Source organism: Ictidomys tridecemlineatus, chromosome 5 (genome assembly GCF_052094955.1).
Source record: "Ictidomys tridecemlineatus isolate mIctTri1 chromosome 5, mIctTri1.hap1, whole genome shotgun sequence".
Lineage (NCBI taxonomy): Eukaryota > Metazoa > Chordata > Mammalia > Rodentia > Sciuridae > Ictidomys > Ictidomys tridecemlineatus.
The window spans coordinates 186,235,592-186,250,525 of NC_135481.1; the positions used below are offsets into that span (position 1 = coordinate 186,235,592).

The 14,934-nt window shown below is 54.4% G+C and overlaps 1 protein-coding gene across 4 annotated transcripts in view; it reads left to right on the forward strand.

Annotated features, from left to right (window-relative positions):
* The window catches only part of Hnf4a (hepatocyte nuclear factor 4 alpha), a 33,613-nt gene that overhangs the window by 8,574 nt on the left and 10,105 nt on the right, over positions 1–14,934 (forward strand). Inside the window, exons 1-6 of one of the 4 annotated variants that reach the window (XM_040275536.2) lie at positions 299–468; positions 4,305–4,479; positions 5,442–5,536; positions 10,029–10,135; positions 10,782–10,937; positions 14,277–14,364. In XM_040275536.2, coding sequence (XP_040131470.2) covers positions 354–468; positions 4,305–4,479; positions 5,442–5,536; positions 10,029–10,135; positions 10,782–10,937; positions 14,277–14,364 — 736 coding nt within the window. In that variant the 5' untranslated portion in view covers positions 299–353. Of the gene's footprint in view, positions 1–298; positions 469–1,397; positions 1,483–4,304; positions 4,480–5,441; positions 5,537–10,028; positions 10,136–10,781; positions 10,938–14,276; positions 14,365–14,934 lie in introns of those variants that run through there. The other 3 variants (XM_005327112.5, XM_078051839.1, XM_078051840.1) reach the window with 3 other exon arrangements.

A 14,934-nucleotide genomic window follows, 5' to 3' on the forward strand; every position in this document is an offset into this window, starting at 1 on the left:
CACATTCAGCGCCTGCCTTGCAGAACCCATAACTGAATACTGGTGAGGGCCCCGGCCTTGTAATTAGCCCCCCAGGTGTCAGTCAGAAACCCACAAACAACCAAATCCCCGGCCCCGCCCAGCCTATCCACCAGCGGGGGACGATTAACCATTAACCCCCAGCCCTCCCCGGCACAGCCTCCACCCCTTCACAGAAGCTAGGCCCAGACTCCAGGCTGAGCCTCCCAGAGGACAGTTTGAAAGGAAGGAAGGCAGAGAAGGGACCTGGGGGAGATAGGGGGAGGGTGGAGGGCAGGGGCTGGGAGTGGGCATCCTGGGTAGGGCGGGTGGCCGAGGCGCGGAGGTAGGGGAGAATGCGCCTCTCCAAAACTCTGGTCGACATGGATATGGCTGACTACAGTGCCGCGCTGGACCCGGCCTACACCACCCTGGAATTTGAGAATGTGCAGGTGTTGAGCATGGGCAATGGTAGGTGGGGCAGGTGTGCCCAGGTATGGGAGCCGATCTTGGTGCTTGGTTTCCGGGTGGGAGGAGAATGGTAGAAAATGGTAGGTGGGTCCTGTGGGCTGCATAGATGTTGCCAGGTGAAGCCCAGGTACCACAGCCAGAGGCATTCTGGGTGAGGGGAGCCTGGCCAGGGCAGATTTTCAGCAAAAATGGATCCCAGTATCCCCCTATTCCAGGCCCTTCCACAGTCCCTGTGACCTCAGAGCTGTCCTGCTGGGCCTGCCGCTGGCAACAGAGATGTAAAGAGGAGCTCCTTTTCAGTGTCCAGTTCCAATAATTCAAACCAACATGCCCCCCTGGAGGCCCTTGGCCTAGGTCAGAGAGATGGAAAGGTGCTTGTCCCTGGAGACAGTGGCTGGAGGCACAGCTGCATTTCAGAGTGTCCTTGGGACTTTCCCGGGGGAGTTGGAGTGTAGAAAGGAGCTCTCGGGCAAGATTAGCTGGCGCAGAGGCCGCCTCGGCTGTGTGCTGTGTGTGTGTTTCTGTGTGTGATTCTGTGAGTTTCTGTGTAGTGTCTGGGAGGGGCAGACGCGTACCTTTGGAAGTACATTGGCCTATTTGTGTTTAGGCCTGTGTGTGTTCTGCATCTGTTCCTGTTGGTATTTGTTCCTCGAGTAGGTCTGTCTGTGTCCCAGGGCTGTGTGTCTTGTTTACGTAACATAAGCAGCCTGAGTGTGTGTGCAGGTCTGTGGATGTCTGTTCACAAGTGCCACGTTAGCTGGCTACATTGGTGGAGGTGGGCACACGTTTTTGTGCCCCGTGCTTTCTGCCTGTGTGTCCTGTGAGCCATTCTGCGGGGCACCCATGTCTGCACCTGCTGTGTGTCTGTGCGTATCCCCTGTGTGGGGGTCAGCGTGTGACCTTGCAAAGCCTTTTGTGTGATCTCTGCTGTAGCCATTCACCAAATGAGCTTCACACCAGCCTCATCTCCATCTGCCTCTCAGCAGGTATTGTCACCTGTGTGTGACTTTCCAGGTTGGTTCTCACTTCACTAATGATGCATCTGTAGGCGCTGGGCGGTTCTCCGGTTCTCTGCAGGAGGTGGGAGGAAGCAGAAAGCCTGGAAGCAGGAAGACCCTGGAGGCAGGAGGCAAAGGGCCTAGCGGGTCCCAGGCCAGCCTCAGAGCAGAGATGGCAGCTGGTCGAGGTCAGCCTTCCGCTGCTTCCTCCCACAGCTCTGAGCCCCTTGGTGACAGGCTCTGACGGAGGGCTGGCAAGTGCTGGTTCATGCAGCTAGAAAGAGGAGGTGGCAGCTGGGTCAGTCTCATTGGTGCTCACCCACCCCTGCCATCCACCATTGTGTGACCTTGGGCATGTCACCTCCTCTCTTAGCCTCTGCATCTTCTATGAAATGGGCTTCTCCACCCCAGGAGAAGCCCATCTGGCTTCTAGGAGGATCTGGAGCTCCAGGGGGAAGTGCTCTGGAAACAGCAGACATGTTTCTGTTGCACGAGACAGGCTGTCTTGTGACCTCACAGGGACAGTACGTGCTGTCACACTCCTGGCCTCTGCACAGCTCCATCCAGAGCCCAGGATTCGTGTGCTCCTGAGGCAAAGGTTGACTGGGTGTCCCTAAGTCACAACACCTCCAACTCTGGAGCCCAAAGGATTGGAGCTCAAATCTGACCCCGTGGGAACCCAGCAAGCTACTTTCCTCCCTGAGCCTCAGTTTTCTTATCTATAGAACGGGGATAGTAGTATCGCCTGCCTCCCAGGGCTAACCAGAGGATACATAAGATAAGGTTCCTGAGTGCTTAGCCCTGGCCCCAACATGGGTCATCTCAAGGACCCTGGGCATCTGTAAGCAGGGTCTGACTCCTCCACTGGCGCTTGCAGTGGTCTGGGTGTTGGGGTTACGTGACGTTGTCCTCTAAAGATTTGGGGGTATATTCTGAGCTGGTTGCTCAAAGGCTCCAAGGATAGACACCCATCCCCCACCCCAATTCAGAAGCAGCAGCAGGAGGGGTCCATGTTTCTTTTTTTTCTTTTTGCAGTACTAGAGATAAAGCCTAGGGGCGCTGTACCACTGAGCTATATCCTCAGCCCGTTATTTTTTAAATTTTGAGATAGAGTCTCTTTAAGTTGCTGAGCCTGGCCTCCAACTTGCAATCCTCCTGCCTCAGCCTCCTGGGTCACTGGGATTTCAGGTGTGCGCCACCACACCAGCTGGGGTCCTTGTTTCTTGAGACTCCAACAGACACTCCAGCATAGGCAGCGTGGTGGAGCAGTGCAGCACACTCACACCATAAAATGGCCTCTCTACTTAGCCTCAGTGTTATGACACTGGGCACGTCACTTGTCCCTTCTGAGCCTCGGTGTCCTCACCTGGAGAATGGGTGTGGCCAGCTGACTTCAGGCGGAAGATGATTTTCCTGATGGTACCCAGCCCATCTTACCCAGAGGGGGCCCCTTCCAGTCTCTGCCTGAATGTCAGGGAGTTTCGGAGTCAGCTCTCCCTGGGGGCCCAGGGAGGAGAGCTGAGGGAGAAAGGGCACCAGACGCAGCTTAACAATTATCCCTGTCTCCAGGAATAATTCACCAGGTGGAGGGGCCACACTCCTGCGCACACTCGGGAGTCCTAGGAGACGTTCAGCCAGGCGACGTCAGAGCTGAGATGTGGTCTGCTTGGCCACGCGGGCTCAGGTCACCTGCGGCAAGAGCCCCCTTCTGCAGAGAAGCTTTTATTTCACGGTCGCTGATACAGGGCTTTCTATGGGCCAAGCGCTCCACATGTATCAATATGGGAATCCTCAAAACGACTCCAGGGGATCTTATTATGCTCCCTGGTTTACAAGTGAGGGGACAAGGCAGCCAGCGTCACGTGACCAAGTGGGCAAATTGGGATCTGATCCTGGACCACACGGTTTCAGAGCCTATGCCCTAAACTCCAGCACTACGTCCCTCTCCAGGCCTTAACCCATAGTCCCTTTAGGAGTCCAAGAGCAGATTCAGAGTTTCTGTGGAAACAGTCATGCACTTCTGAGGGAGGATGGTCTTGGGTTTTATTATCTTCTCTGAAGGCTTTATTCTTGGTGGAAGATTTGCTTACAAAAAAAAGGAGGCTCAAGGGCTGAGATTTTTTTGAAGTCTGAAAAGATCTGGACGAGTTGAACAACGCCCTTTTGTAGTTGGGGAAACTGAGGCTAGGGGAGATTAAAGCAGGAAAAGGAACTTGGCCAACCCTGACACCACCTAAGCCCGAGGCTCCCTCCCCTGCAGCCTCCAACCTCCCCTGCAGCCTCCAACCTCCCCTGCAGCCTCCAACCTCCCCTGCTTTCAAACATGTGTGGTGCCTTTTGCCTCTGGGACAGGAAGTATTTGAGAGGTGCCTAGACCTTGCCATGACCCTCCCGGGAGGCAAAGGAGTGGATGTTTCTCTTGCTCCCTGGGGAGCCTGCAGGGCTCATGGGCACCAGGCTGAGATGCACCCAGCCCTGGTCACTGCCAAGGAAGAGGGACAGGACCTGGATCTGGGGAGAAGCTGGGAGAATACTTGTCCCTTCCACGTCCCTTCTGCCCAACTAGGAGTCTCTGGGGTCAAACTCACCTCTGGAGTGGCCAGGTTTCAGGGCTTCCTGGAAAACTGGACTAGAAGCCTCCTTGAGGGGACAGCAGCCCCCACCCCCAGATGACCCTGTGAAGTCAGAAGCCAACAGATGCAAAATGAGGCCACGTGACTTGCCCGAGGTCCATGATGGGTGTTAGGGTAGAAAGAGCCTCTAGTCGGGCCTAGGCCGAAGCCTGTGGTTCCTGGCTCTCCAGCCCTCCTAGGCCTCACTCCTTCTCTTCTGGTGCAGACACATCCCCATCAGAAGGCACCAACCTCGCCGCGCCCAACAGCCTGGGTGTCAGTGCCCTGTGTGCCATCTGCGGAGACCGGGCCACGGGCAAACATTACGGTGCCTCGAGCTGCGACGGCTGCAAAGGCTTCTTCCGGAGGAGCGTGAGGAAGAACCACATGTATTCCTGCAGGTGAGGAGCCCCTCGGCCTCCATGTCTCCAGCTGGGAAATGGGCACACTTGGGCTCATGCCCCCCCAGGGTCCAGCTCCTTCCCAAGTGGGTCCCAGAGGCCTCTGCCCTTGAAGGCCCTCAAGACACTTCTGGTTTCTGGGGCTTTGTGGATCTAGGTGGGAGCATCTGCTCTACCAATCCGGCTTATTAACCATTAGAGAGAAGAGACCCATCCTCCACTGTTTCTAAGACAAATATGAGATTGGCCCGTGGCCTTTCTGCCCATCCTAAGGGCTTCCTGAGGGTTTGGAGATCTCTCCTTTGAGAAACATTTCTCATTTTGGAAAACAACAATGATAGAATCACAGCCATGAGCAGATCCTGTGCCAGGCCTCATTCAGGTTTCAGCTCACTGTCCCCTGCGGACAGATACCCCTCTGAGGTGGTTACTGTTATTTTTCCCATTTGATCTATGAGGAAGCTGTGGTTTGGAGGATTCAGAATTTGCCCAAGATCACTGACGGCACCCTGGTTGACCCTCAGGTCCTCACCCATAACTCCTGTGTGGCCTCACCCCTCCCTCAGACCCTCCCCCCCAGAGATGCTTCTGTGGACCAAGTATCGGCTGAGCCCTCACTGGGAGCCTGCTGTGGGCTCTGGGTTCTCACAAGATAGGGAGACAGCAGTGCTCCGGCACTCGGGAGACGAAGGTTCCCACTCAGCTTATCTCCAACCAGCTGGGTGACCAGGGCCCCATGTTGCCCCTCTGAGCCTCGGTTTCTCCATGTTTGGCAGGATAGGTGGTACTCTCAGAAAATCCACATGGTCCCTCCGTGTCCTGATGGGATATCATGAGAATTCCTGGGGTGCAGACAGAGATAGAGCAAGGCTGCTGGGGTGGCCATATGGTCAGGGTCCCTGTTCTGTCCTAAGTTGGGGAAGTCGTGTCTTTTCCATCCAACCATCCCAAGTCCTCTCCAGATTCAGCCGACAGTGTGTGGTGGACAAAGACAAGAGGAACCAATGTCGCTACTGCAGGCTCAAGAAGTGCTTCCGGGCTGGCATGAAGAAGGAAGGTGAGCCTCAGCCCTCCCCTCCCCACCACCGCCCCACCTGTGCCCATGGCTCCCTGGCCGTCATTTACAACTGTAGCCACACTTTATGGCTCGGTGACAGGCCCCAGGGTGACTGGCTGATGGCTGAGAGGAGGGAGGGCCTGGAAATCTGACCATAGGGAGCGGCTGGGCTTGGTCTTGAGAAAGATTCAGAGATAAGCTCCCGCTCAGATACGTGGGCTCCCAGCAACTGCCACCCCTGCCCTCCTGTCCCACCACCAGGGAGCCGAGCTGGGTGTTTCTTCTTAGGGTAATACCTCAAACTTTACAAAAAGCATAATACCGTAAGCATCTAAGGACCCACCACCCAGACTGATGGGCTCACTATTCCTGGGCTTCCTGTTCAAGGGACAAATGTCCCAATTCCCTTGGCCCTCATTCTTGGGTATCGGGTGATCTCTAAAGTTTTTCCCATTCTAGACAAAGGGAGCAAGGTGCCCGCCTCCTCCTGGATGGAGGAGGAGGGGAGGAACAGGGCACGGCATCCCTGATGGTCTCCCCAGGCTTCCTCACAAGCCAACACCAGTCACTTGGCTGACTTTTCCCACAATCCACAGCTCGTTCATTCTCGGGCCCACTCTTTTCCTGAAACCAAGGCGCCCAGTGGGGAAGCACTTGTTTGAGGCCCCACAGCTGGTCAGTGGAAAGCCCAGCTTTGTACCTCAGCTTTGTGCTGTTTGGACAACACCTCAATGCTGCTGCCCCTCTAGACCTCTAGGCCCAAGGGATGTTTAAAAGTGGTTCCCATTTCAAAGTAACTGGAGTCATTTTCAAATCTTTTTGTTTCCTTCTTTTCCCGACTCACCTTTTGCAGCTCTGGGACTAACCTCAGGCCTTCACTTCTAGTCCTGTACAGTCCAGGTCTGGTCCCGTTCACACACACACACACACACACACACACACACACCATCCAGAAGCAGAAACCTGGGACCCAGGCTGCCCCAGGTCAACTAGGAAGGAGGTGAAGCTCAGCCTTGGTAGCCTCCTGTCCCCTGTCTCTGCCCCTGAGACCCTGGCTCATCCCTACAGGGCCTTAGGATCAACTTGGAATTTCCACTGGAAAATCTGGGCCTATCGTTACTGCTCCAGACACCACGATTCTAACACTTAGTGGTTCTCCAACACAGTAGGGGTTTTGCAAACTGCCAACATCCCCTCTTCACACCACCACCCCAGTTTGCCTGAGGAGTAAGCCCTCTGACCCTCTGTCACCTTCAAGTTCAGGACCATCTTATGGATTGGGGGATATTAGGAGTGGGGATGTGGTACATGTGTGAGTTTTGGAGATGGGACTGAACTACCGGCTGAGGGCCTCACATTCTATGGTTCCAGGGAACGGTGATTCTGTGACCCCAAAGGCCTAAGATTTGAGGCTCTATGATGGTCCAGAGGTGATATCCCAAAGACGTTGTGTTTGAGAGAAGGAGTCTCATGTAGAACTATCATCTGGTGGGAGAGGGCTGGCAGCCCCCTCAGCTGAGGCCACCTGCCTGGGCTGTCTGTGTCCCTATCCTATCTATGGTCAGTCTTTATATATGTCACTTGTTAACAACCAAAGTAATTTTCACCTGAGTAACTTTAGGAACATTTCCACCTCTTCTGGGCTCCTGTTTTCCATTTATAAAGCAAAGGAGCTGAACTGTCATCCACAGAGCCAGCAACCCCATATGTCAGCTCCTGGGAGGAGAGTGGGCCCCAGGCTGTTCAGCTTTAGCTCAGGTTTGAGGATGGCTGCCTGCTTCTTGGACCAGGAAAGCAGATATTTTCCAGGAGAACAGATTTGTGGATGGCCAGTGAGGGTGGGCCAGTAAATGCGGCTGCTTATCTGCAAGCCTGGGTTATGTGGAAGACCATGGCGTGTGCTTGGTTGCTTTGAGAAGGGGACAGGGAAGCAGCTGTGGTCAAGGCCTTGGAAGTTAGGGTGTTGCTATCTCTCTCTAAGTCTTTTAGCCCACGGCACCCCTTCTCAGGCTGATGAGAAATTCCCAAAGCCAAGTGGAAGTCGGTGGAAACTCAATGTCCAGGAGAGTTGGGGGCAGTTTTCTTTCCCTTGATGTCTACAGGAAGATTAGGGGACTGAAAACCAAGAGTAGTCCTGGAAGACAAACAGTAGGAGCTGGAAATGGAGGGTGTCTGGACTAGAAGTCATCAAATCTATCACTCTGCCCTTCATCGGTGGGGAAACTGAGGTGACGGAGTCTGGCTTAGAACTCAGGCTCCTTGGCATGAGCAGGCACCAAGCTCCAGGGATTGAAATTGCAGTGACGTGTTTGGGAAGCACGTTTGGCCTGGACTCCGAAACTTCCTCTGGACCACAGGGAAGAGCTGGAGATCACACAGGCCTGTGAGTCTTGGTCAGAAGATAATTCCACAGTGTCTAGAAAGGGGTTCCTGGGGGTGCAAAGACTTGGACGGGGGTCTGGGGAGAAACCTGAGGATCAGTGAGCCCCATAGCAGCAGAGAATGGCGAGCGGCCATCTGGGCAGGGGAGAGGGACCCAGACGCCTGGCTCAGGCCCCGCCCCAGCGTGCTGTAGGAAGATGGGCTCATCTCCTCGCTGCCTCTGCCCTGGCCGGTTAATATTCAATGGAAGTTACACTAGGTCCCCGACCCCTGCTAATACTGAGCAAACATTTGGAAAACATCATTCCGTGACTGAGCTCGCGCCGGGCACTGATAAGGCCAGCTTAACCTTGAGGAGCCCTGTCCGCAGCTGCTGACGGCAGCCCTTTCATTGCACCCGCCTCCCCATGGCGCCCTGTTGGGTGCCGGCTGCCAGGGGAGGGGTGAGGCGCCTGGGTGAGCACCCACAGGACAGGGATGTGGGCTAGAGGAGCTCTCCTACCTCAGGATCTCTGCTGCACCCCACTGACTCCTGGGCTCACTTTAGACTGTTGGACTTTTATTCTCCACACTGTGAAATCAAGAGGAAGTAAAATAGTCTGGGTTGTCCGTGTTCCATGGAGAAACAGGGTGTTAGTAAGCCATCCTCCAACACCCTCTTCCACTCACTGACAAATATTTATTGAGCACCTACTGTGTGCCAGGCTGCATTCCCGGTGTTGGGGAGACAACAGAGAAGAAGAAGGCTAACGTTCTGGTCTTCTGGAACCTTCTATCTCCTAGGGAGGTGGATAATAAAGAAGTTGACAAATAATTCTAGAATAAGTGCCTTGAAGAAAAATCAAGTAGGGTGAGAGGACAGGGCCTGAGGGAGGGGATGCCACATTGAACAGGGGATTGGAGGGGGAAGATGATACTATTATGGAGACATGAATGAAGCGAGGAAGTCACTAAGCCCTGGGGGAAAGGGGATTCCAGGCAGTGGGGCAGCAGTGGCGGCCCTAAGGAAGAGGGTGGTGTGTCTGGGTGGCGAGGGGTGCTGCAGATTTGGTAGGAACTTGAGGGGAAAGGCCTGCACCAGCCCAGAGGGGAGATAGTGGGCCTCTGTGTACCTAGGGATTGCTGACAGCAGGGCGGGGTGAGTCAGTCTGGGGTGGTGTGAGAGAAGTTCAGGACGACCCCCAGGGTTTGGCCTGAAGGGCTGGGAGAATCCACCTGCGGCTTCCTGAGATGGGAGGACATGCAGGGGGCAGGCTGAGGGGCAGAGCTGTGGGTGGGGACACTGAGGCCAGAAGTAAGGATGCCGTTCCTACCAGCAGAGAGTGAGAGGGATTCCAGACACGAGCCCAGGTCTCTGCAGCCTCATTTTCCTGCTTCAGCAAAGCCTCGTTATACAGGGAGGCCTCTGGGACTCCAAGGGATGTGTCTGGGACAGTGGCAGGACAGTCTGATATCTTAGGCCAGACTGACTCGGGTGGTGGTGGGCACAGGCCTGGATCCCCGGCTCTGGAGGGCAGCCAGCATGGGCAGGAGGGAGGCAGCCTGGCCCTGCCAACTCTGAGGTCAGTCCAGGCTCAGGGGTTCATGCTGGTGGATGAGCCACCAGGGCAGGTAGGTCCCTGGAGGACCTGCCCAGGGCTAGGGCTTCAGCCTGGTCTTCAGGAATCCCTGGCCATCTCTGGATCACCTGGTTCAACTCGTTTTACTTGTTTTACACACTTTTCATTTGGAGAGAAAGGCTCCCTCTTCTAAACCACCTGAAAACCTGTGATCTCTAAGCTGCCCTCCTCAGTGCCCCAGGCCCATCTTCAGGCCTGGTCCAGTCTCCAGTGTCTCACAGGCCCCTGGGGATGGGCCATCACTCCTGCAGCCTCCATACTGTGTGGGGGAAGTTCAGGAAAGTTCTCCTGCAGGCTGATTTAGAACCTGCCTCCCTCATTCCCACATGCAGAGCTGGGCTGTGTCCTCTGCATGTCCCACCCCGGCTGCGCTGCCTTCCCCTGGGGGCAGCCCTGAGCTGAACTCTCTCCTCTTGCACCACTCCTCAGGGTCATGGGACATCCACCCCGACCCTCTCTGCCCTCTCCTCACCTCTCCTGCCTCCTCACAGCCGTCCAAAATGAGCGGGACCGGATCAGCACTCGGAGGTCCAGCTACGAGGACAGCAGCCTGCCCTCCATCAATGCGCTCCTGCAGGCCGAGGTCCTGTCCCAGCAGGTACGGGGGTGACCCTTCTGCCACCTGGCGTGTCTCACACTCTACAGTTGTCTTAGTTCCTCCACCTCTGTCCTCCCCAGCCAGGCTCTGGAATATCAAATATCACAGACGGGAAACTGAGTCCCATGTCACATGGCCCCGTTTCATAGCAAAGACAGAATTCGGTGTTGACCTGATGCTGCGGGGTGCTGTGTACTTCATCCCACGTTCCGTAGGCCAAGCAGCGTCTGTGCTCTCAACTGAGGGCTTGACATCAGTCCCAAGAGAACAGAGGGGCAGACCACTAGACTGGGGTGTCAAACTGGGGCTCAGGTAACCCCTTGCTGTGTGGCCTCAAGCAAATCACAGCTCTTCTCTGGGCCATGGCAGCTCCCTCTATGAGATGAGGTGATGAATTTTTCCCAGCTTCTCCTCTAGGGCTGAGGGATTCCTGGGGCTCTAAGGAGCTGGAGGAGGAGCAGGCAAGCACCAGGCAAAGGTCCAGAGAGAGCCCTCTCCTTCCTCTCTGTGTCCTCCCTTCTGTCCTTTTCCCCAGAGCTTCCTTCTGAGCTGGAAGGCACCCATTGGGCCAGTCCCCTGCAGGCAGGGAAGGGTTCTGGGAAGCAGGCTCTGTGCAAGTGCTCAGCACTTCCTTCCTCTCTCCTAGATCACCTCCCCCGTCTCGGGGATCAACGGCGACATCCGTGCCAAGAAGATTGCCAACATTGCCGACGTCTGCGAGTCCATGAAGGAGCAGCTGCTGGTGCTGGTGGAGTGGGCCAAGTACATCCCAGCTTTCTGCGAGCTCCTCCTGGATGACCAGGTGAGGGCAGAGTCCTGCGGGTCCCCCTGTGAAAGAGCCTTAAACGGATTCGATTTTATGAAACAAAACACATAGCGCTCAAGGGTTCAAGTCACTCTACAAAGAGTAACTCATTGCACACCTCCAATGACTAGAGTTAGGTACCGTGAGTCCTCCCACCTCCTAGGTGAGGAAAGGGGGGCACGGGAAGGTTAAGTTACTTGCTCAAGGTCACACAGAGGGTCTCCTGCACAACTGGGATTAGGACCAGCCAGGGAAGCTCCAAAGTTCAGGCTCCTAACCACCACAGTACACAGCTCTTCCAGGGGGTGGTGACAGGGATTCAGCGACAGAAGTCAGGAGGTTTGGGCTTACCACCAGTTCCCTGGGTGATCCTAGATCAATCACTTCTTTCTGACCCTCAGTTTTGTTATCTGTCAAATGGGAATTCTTCCCACCAGAGCACTGTCAAGAGGACCGAGGAGTTACTGTTTGATAGGGGCAGGATGGCCTACAGCTGGACCACAGCAGGCCTCCCCACCATCAGGTTCTTTCTTGTTTTCAACAAGATGGGTTTCCCTTAGCATTTAATTTCCCAAAGTTCCTACTTCCGAACACTGAAAATCTCCCATGGGTGAAAAGGGCCGGGGAAGGTAGTGTGTGACTGAGAACAAATGGCTTTCTAAGGTGCTGCATGTGACGGAGTCCCCCCTCCTTACCTCACCAACTACATGGGCCTCACAGACAACTCCTAGGAGAAGGGATGTGGACTGAGCCACCGTCACAGTGTTGGAGGAAGCATCTGGTGCCTTTGCACAAGACAAGCCTTGCAGCCAGGCTGGTCTTTCTCAAAGAAACTTCCAAACTTCTTTGGCCCCTGGGCTCTAGGGAACCGCTGTAAGACGGCCCCATGGGTGCTCTATGAAAACTCTGATCTGGCTCTGCTGCAGCCTTTCCCGGGGCTGGACCAGAAGCCTCTTCCCTGGATTCCTCCTACCCTTAGGAGAATCGACGGGCAGGGATCTTGTCCAAGCTGCCCCCGACTTCTCCCCTAGCCCTCGTGCTCTGGCTGCAGTCCCTCTGCAGTCTTCCAGGGTGTCCGCATTAATGTTTAATCCCCCTGTTCCTTCCCAGGGGCTTAGCAGGGCAACAAGATACCCCGAAGCTGAGCAATTGTTAACCTCAATTTCCCACCCAAACCTCTCTGGCTGGGGCTCAGAGCATTCTCAGAGGGCAGTGATGGGTGGCCAATAACACCAGACAATCATTAACCCCCCCAGCTGCCCGCCCCCCAGCACAGCTGCCACATCAGGGCTGGACCTGGGAACCCATTCATGGTGTAAAAGGAGCCCATCTCGCCCAGCACACACAGGGCCCACCTGGGAGAGTTAAGGTCACTGTATCCCAAAGGACTTGGCATTCCTGTTGCCCCAGGAACCAGCTTCTAAGTGCATGTGCTTCTTGGCTTATTTTGGACATTCTTTGTTGAGACCTGGAAGTGGCTGGGGATGAATGCACAAGGAGATTGAGGACAAGAGAAAGACAGTGAGTGGCCTGAAGCCACAGAGCAAGCTGACCGCAGAGCTGGGATCTGAATCCAGGTTCCCTGCCTCACAGTTTGAGAGCCACCGTCTGATTGACACAAGGTCTGCTCGGTGCCTGGCCAACGGGCGGTGCCGGGTGACCAGCATCCTTTGCTTCCTTCCTACTGGTCATGGAAAGTGGATTCTCACCTCCAAGGTGTCCCATGTTTCCTCTTTTTCAGTCTTTCTTCTGGCCACAGGGGGACAAAAGGACAGAGGATGCCCAGGAGGGGTTAGATCTGGCGAGGAAGCTGTATGCACATGCCTTCATCCCTGAACCTGTTCCTTCCTTCCTTCCTTCCTTCCTTCCTTCCTTCCTTCCTTCCTTCCTTCCTTCCTTCCTGCCTGCCTTCCTGCCTTCCTTCCTTCCTTCCTTCCTTCCTTCCTTCCTTCCTTCCTTCCTTCCTTCCTTCCAATGTCTATGGGGAGCTTCCTATGTGCCAGGGACCTTCCAGGCCTCGCAGCACCTTACCTCCTTGGAGAGGCCCCCCCAACCTCATCTTTTGATGCTATACTCACCCCCTCGCCCTGACCACACAACGCTCAGTTTCCTTCTCTCCCTTCCTATGAAGCCCTATGGCCCTCTGTCCCATTTCCTTGTCTTCTACTTTATTATCTGGCCCTCTCCCGAGAGAGTTAGTTCTATGATCCTAGAGATCGTACCCTTAGATCTTACCCATCATCTAAGGGAGTGTCAGACACTTCATAGCTGAGAGAAAGCAATGCAGCGGATGAGTGATGATAGCACTTCACCCTCCAGCGTGGCTTGCTACAGAGCCTCCAAAGCCCCAAGCCCCACTTTGAAGGCAAGATCCTCAAGACAGCCAGCCTGCCCCTGGATTTCAAGCCCATGTTTTATCCTCATACAAGGCAGATGACTTTGATAGGACAGACATGCCCTGTGAGCCAGCTGGGCCCTGCACCAGACTTCATCCTTCACAGGCTCTGTCCTCCCTGCAAGAAGGGGCCTGCTAGCTGCCTCTACCACACCTTTGCCTTGGGTCGACCCTCTTCTGAGAACCAACATCCATCTCCAAGTTCTTGAAAAATTTCTCAGAATCCTAGACTTTTCTGATGTCAAGTGGACAGATGCCCTGGAATCTTCCAGACCAGTGATTTCCAAACTCAGCGGGGCTTCTGGATCCTCTGGGGAGCTTGTGTCATGCGGACCCCTGAGCCTGCTCCATATATAATAATCAGAATCTGCACTTCCATATAGCACCTCGCATAATTCTTGGCAACTGGTCCATGGGTAGGAAATTGGGATCCACAATTTTAGAACATTTGGGGCAATAGACTTTTGAAAATCTGCTCAAAGGGGGATGATGGCAGTGCGGGTCATAGGGAGAGAAGGGACTTGGTCCAGTATCATTTTACAGTCAAACCCATTAATTTATATAATTAATATGTGCCAATAATAATAATTTTTAAAAGAATACACATAGAATGTTACCTCCAGTTGCCCCAGGCACACAAATGAGGGGTGGGGAGAGCAGCTACTTGTTCAATGACAACAGCAGTTCAAGGGCAGAGTCAAGGAGAGGTCTCCCGGCTCTAAGGACCTGTTCTTTCTTCTTCTGAGTTTCTATCAAACCCTAACCAAGCCCCTCATTGATCCATTGTAGAAGGAAAACAGCAGTTTTTGATGCCCATTTCATAGTTCAGACAAGTTGAAGGCAGAGGGAACACTAAGCTGTCTTTCCCAGGGTCACTGTGTTGGCCAGGAGCAGCCTTACTGGGGGCTCAGACGCTAAATGCCATCCCTTCTCCCTTCCAGGTGGCCCTGCTCAGAGCGCATGCCGGGGAGCACCTGCTGCTTGGAGCCACCAAGAGATCCATGGTGTTCAAAGACGTGCTGCTCCTAGGTGAGAAGCTGCCTGCCCCAGCCAGCTCTGTGCAAGGGGCACACCCAAGCAACAGAGAGCTCTGTGGTGGGGCCCTCGGGGCAGGGCAACAGATCAACACGGCCAGGTTGTCTCTCAGGCTTGTGAGAGAGGGTTCCAGGACTCGGTTCTCTGCTAGATGCCCCACTCAGACACAAGGAAGTGTGGATGCAAACAAGGAAATCTCCCAGGTCTTGAAGATGGAGCTCAGTCAGGGTTATCCCTGGAATTACCCTTGAATTCTGACTTTCTTTCTGGACTAGGAACAAGAGGAGGCCAGGAATGGCACAAACCTCCATCCATGTTTTCTGTGCCTTCCTGACATATTTATTATTTTAAATGCTTTTAAAAGCACACTTCTATGCCATGGACTACACTGACTACTTCACCAACTTTATTTGTTTATTTATTAGATACAGGGAGTGAACCCAGGGAAGCTTTACCACTGAGCTATTTCCCCAGGACTTTATTTTTTATTTTGAGACAGGCTGTTGCTAAGTTGCCCAGGCTGGCCTTCAACTTGCCATCCTCCTGCCTCAGCCTCCTGAGTTA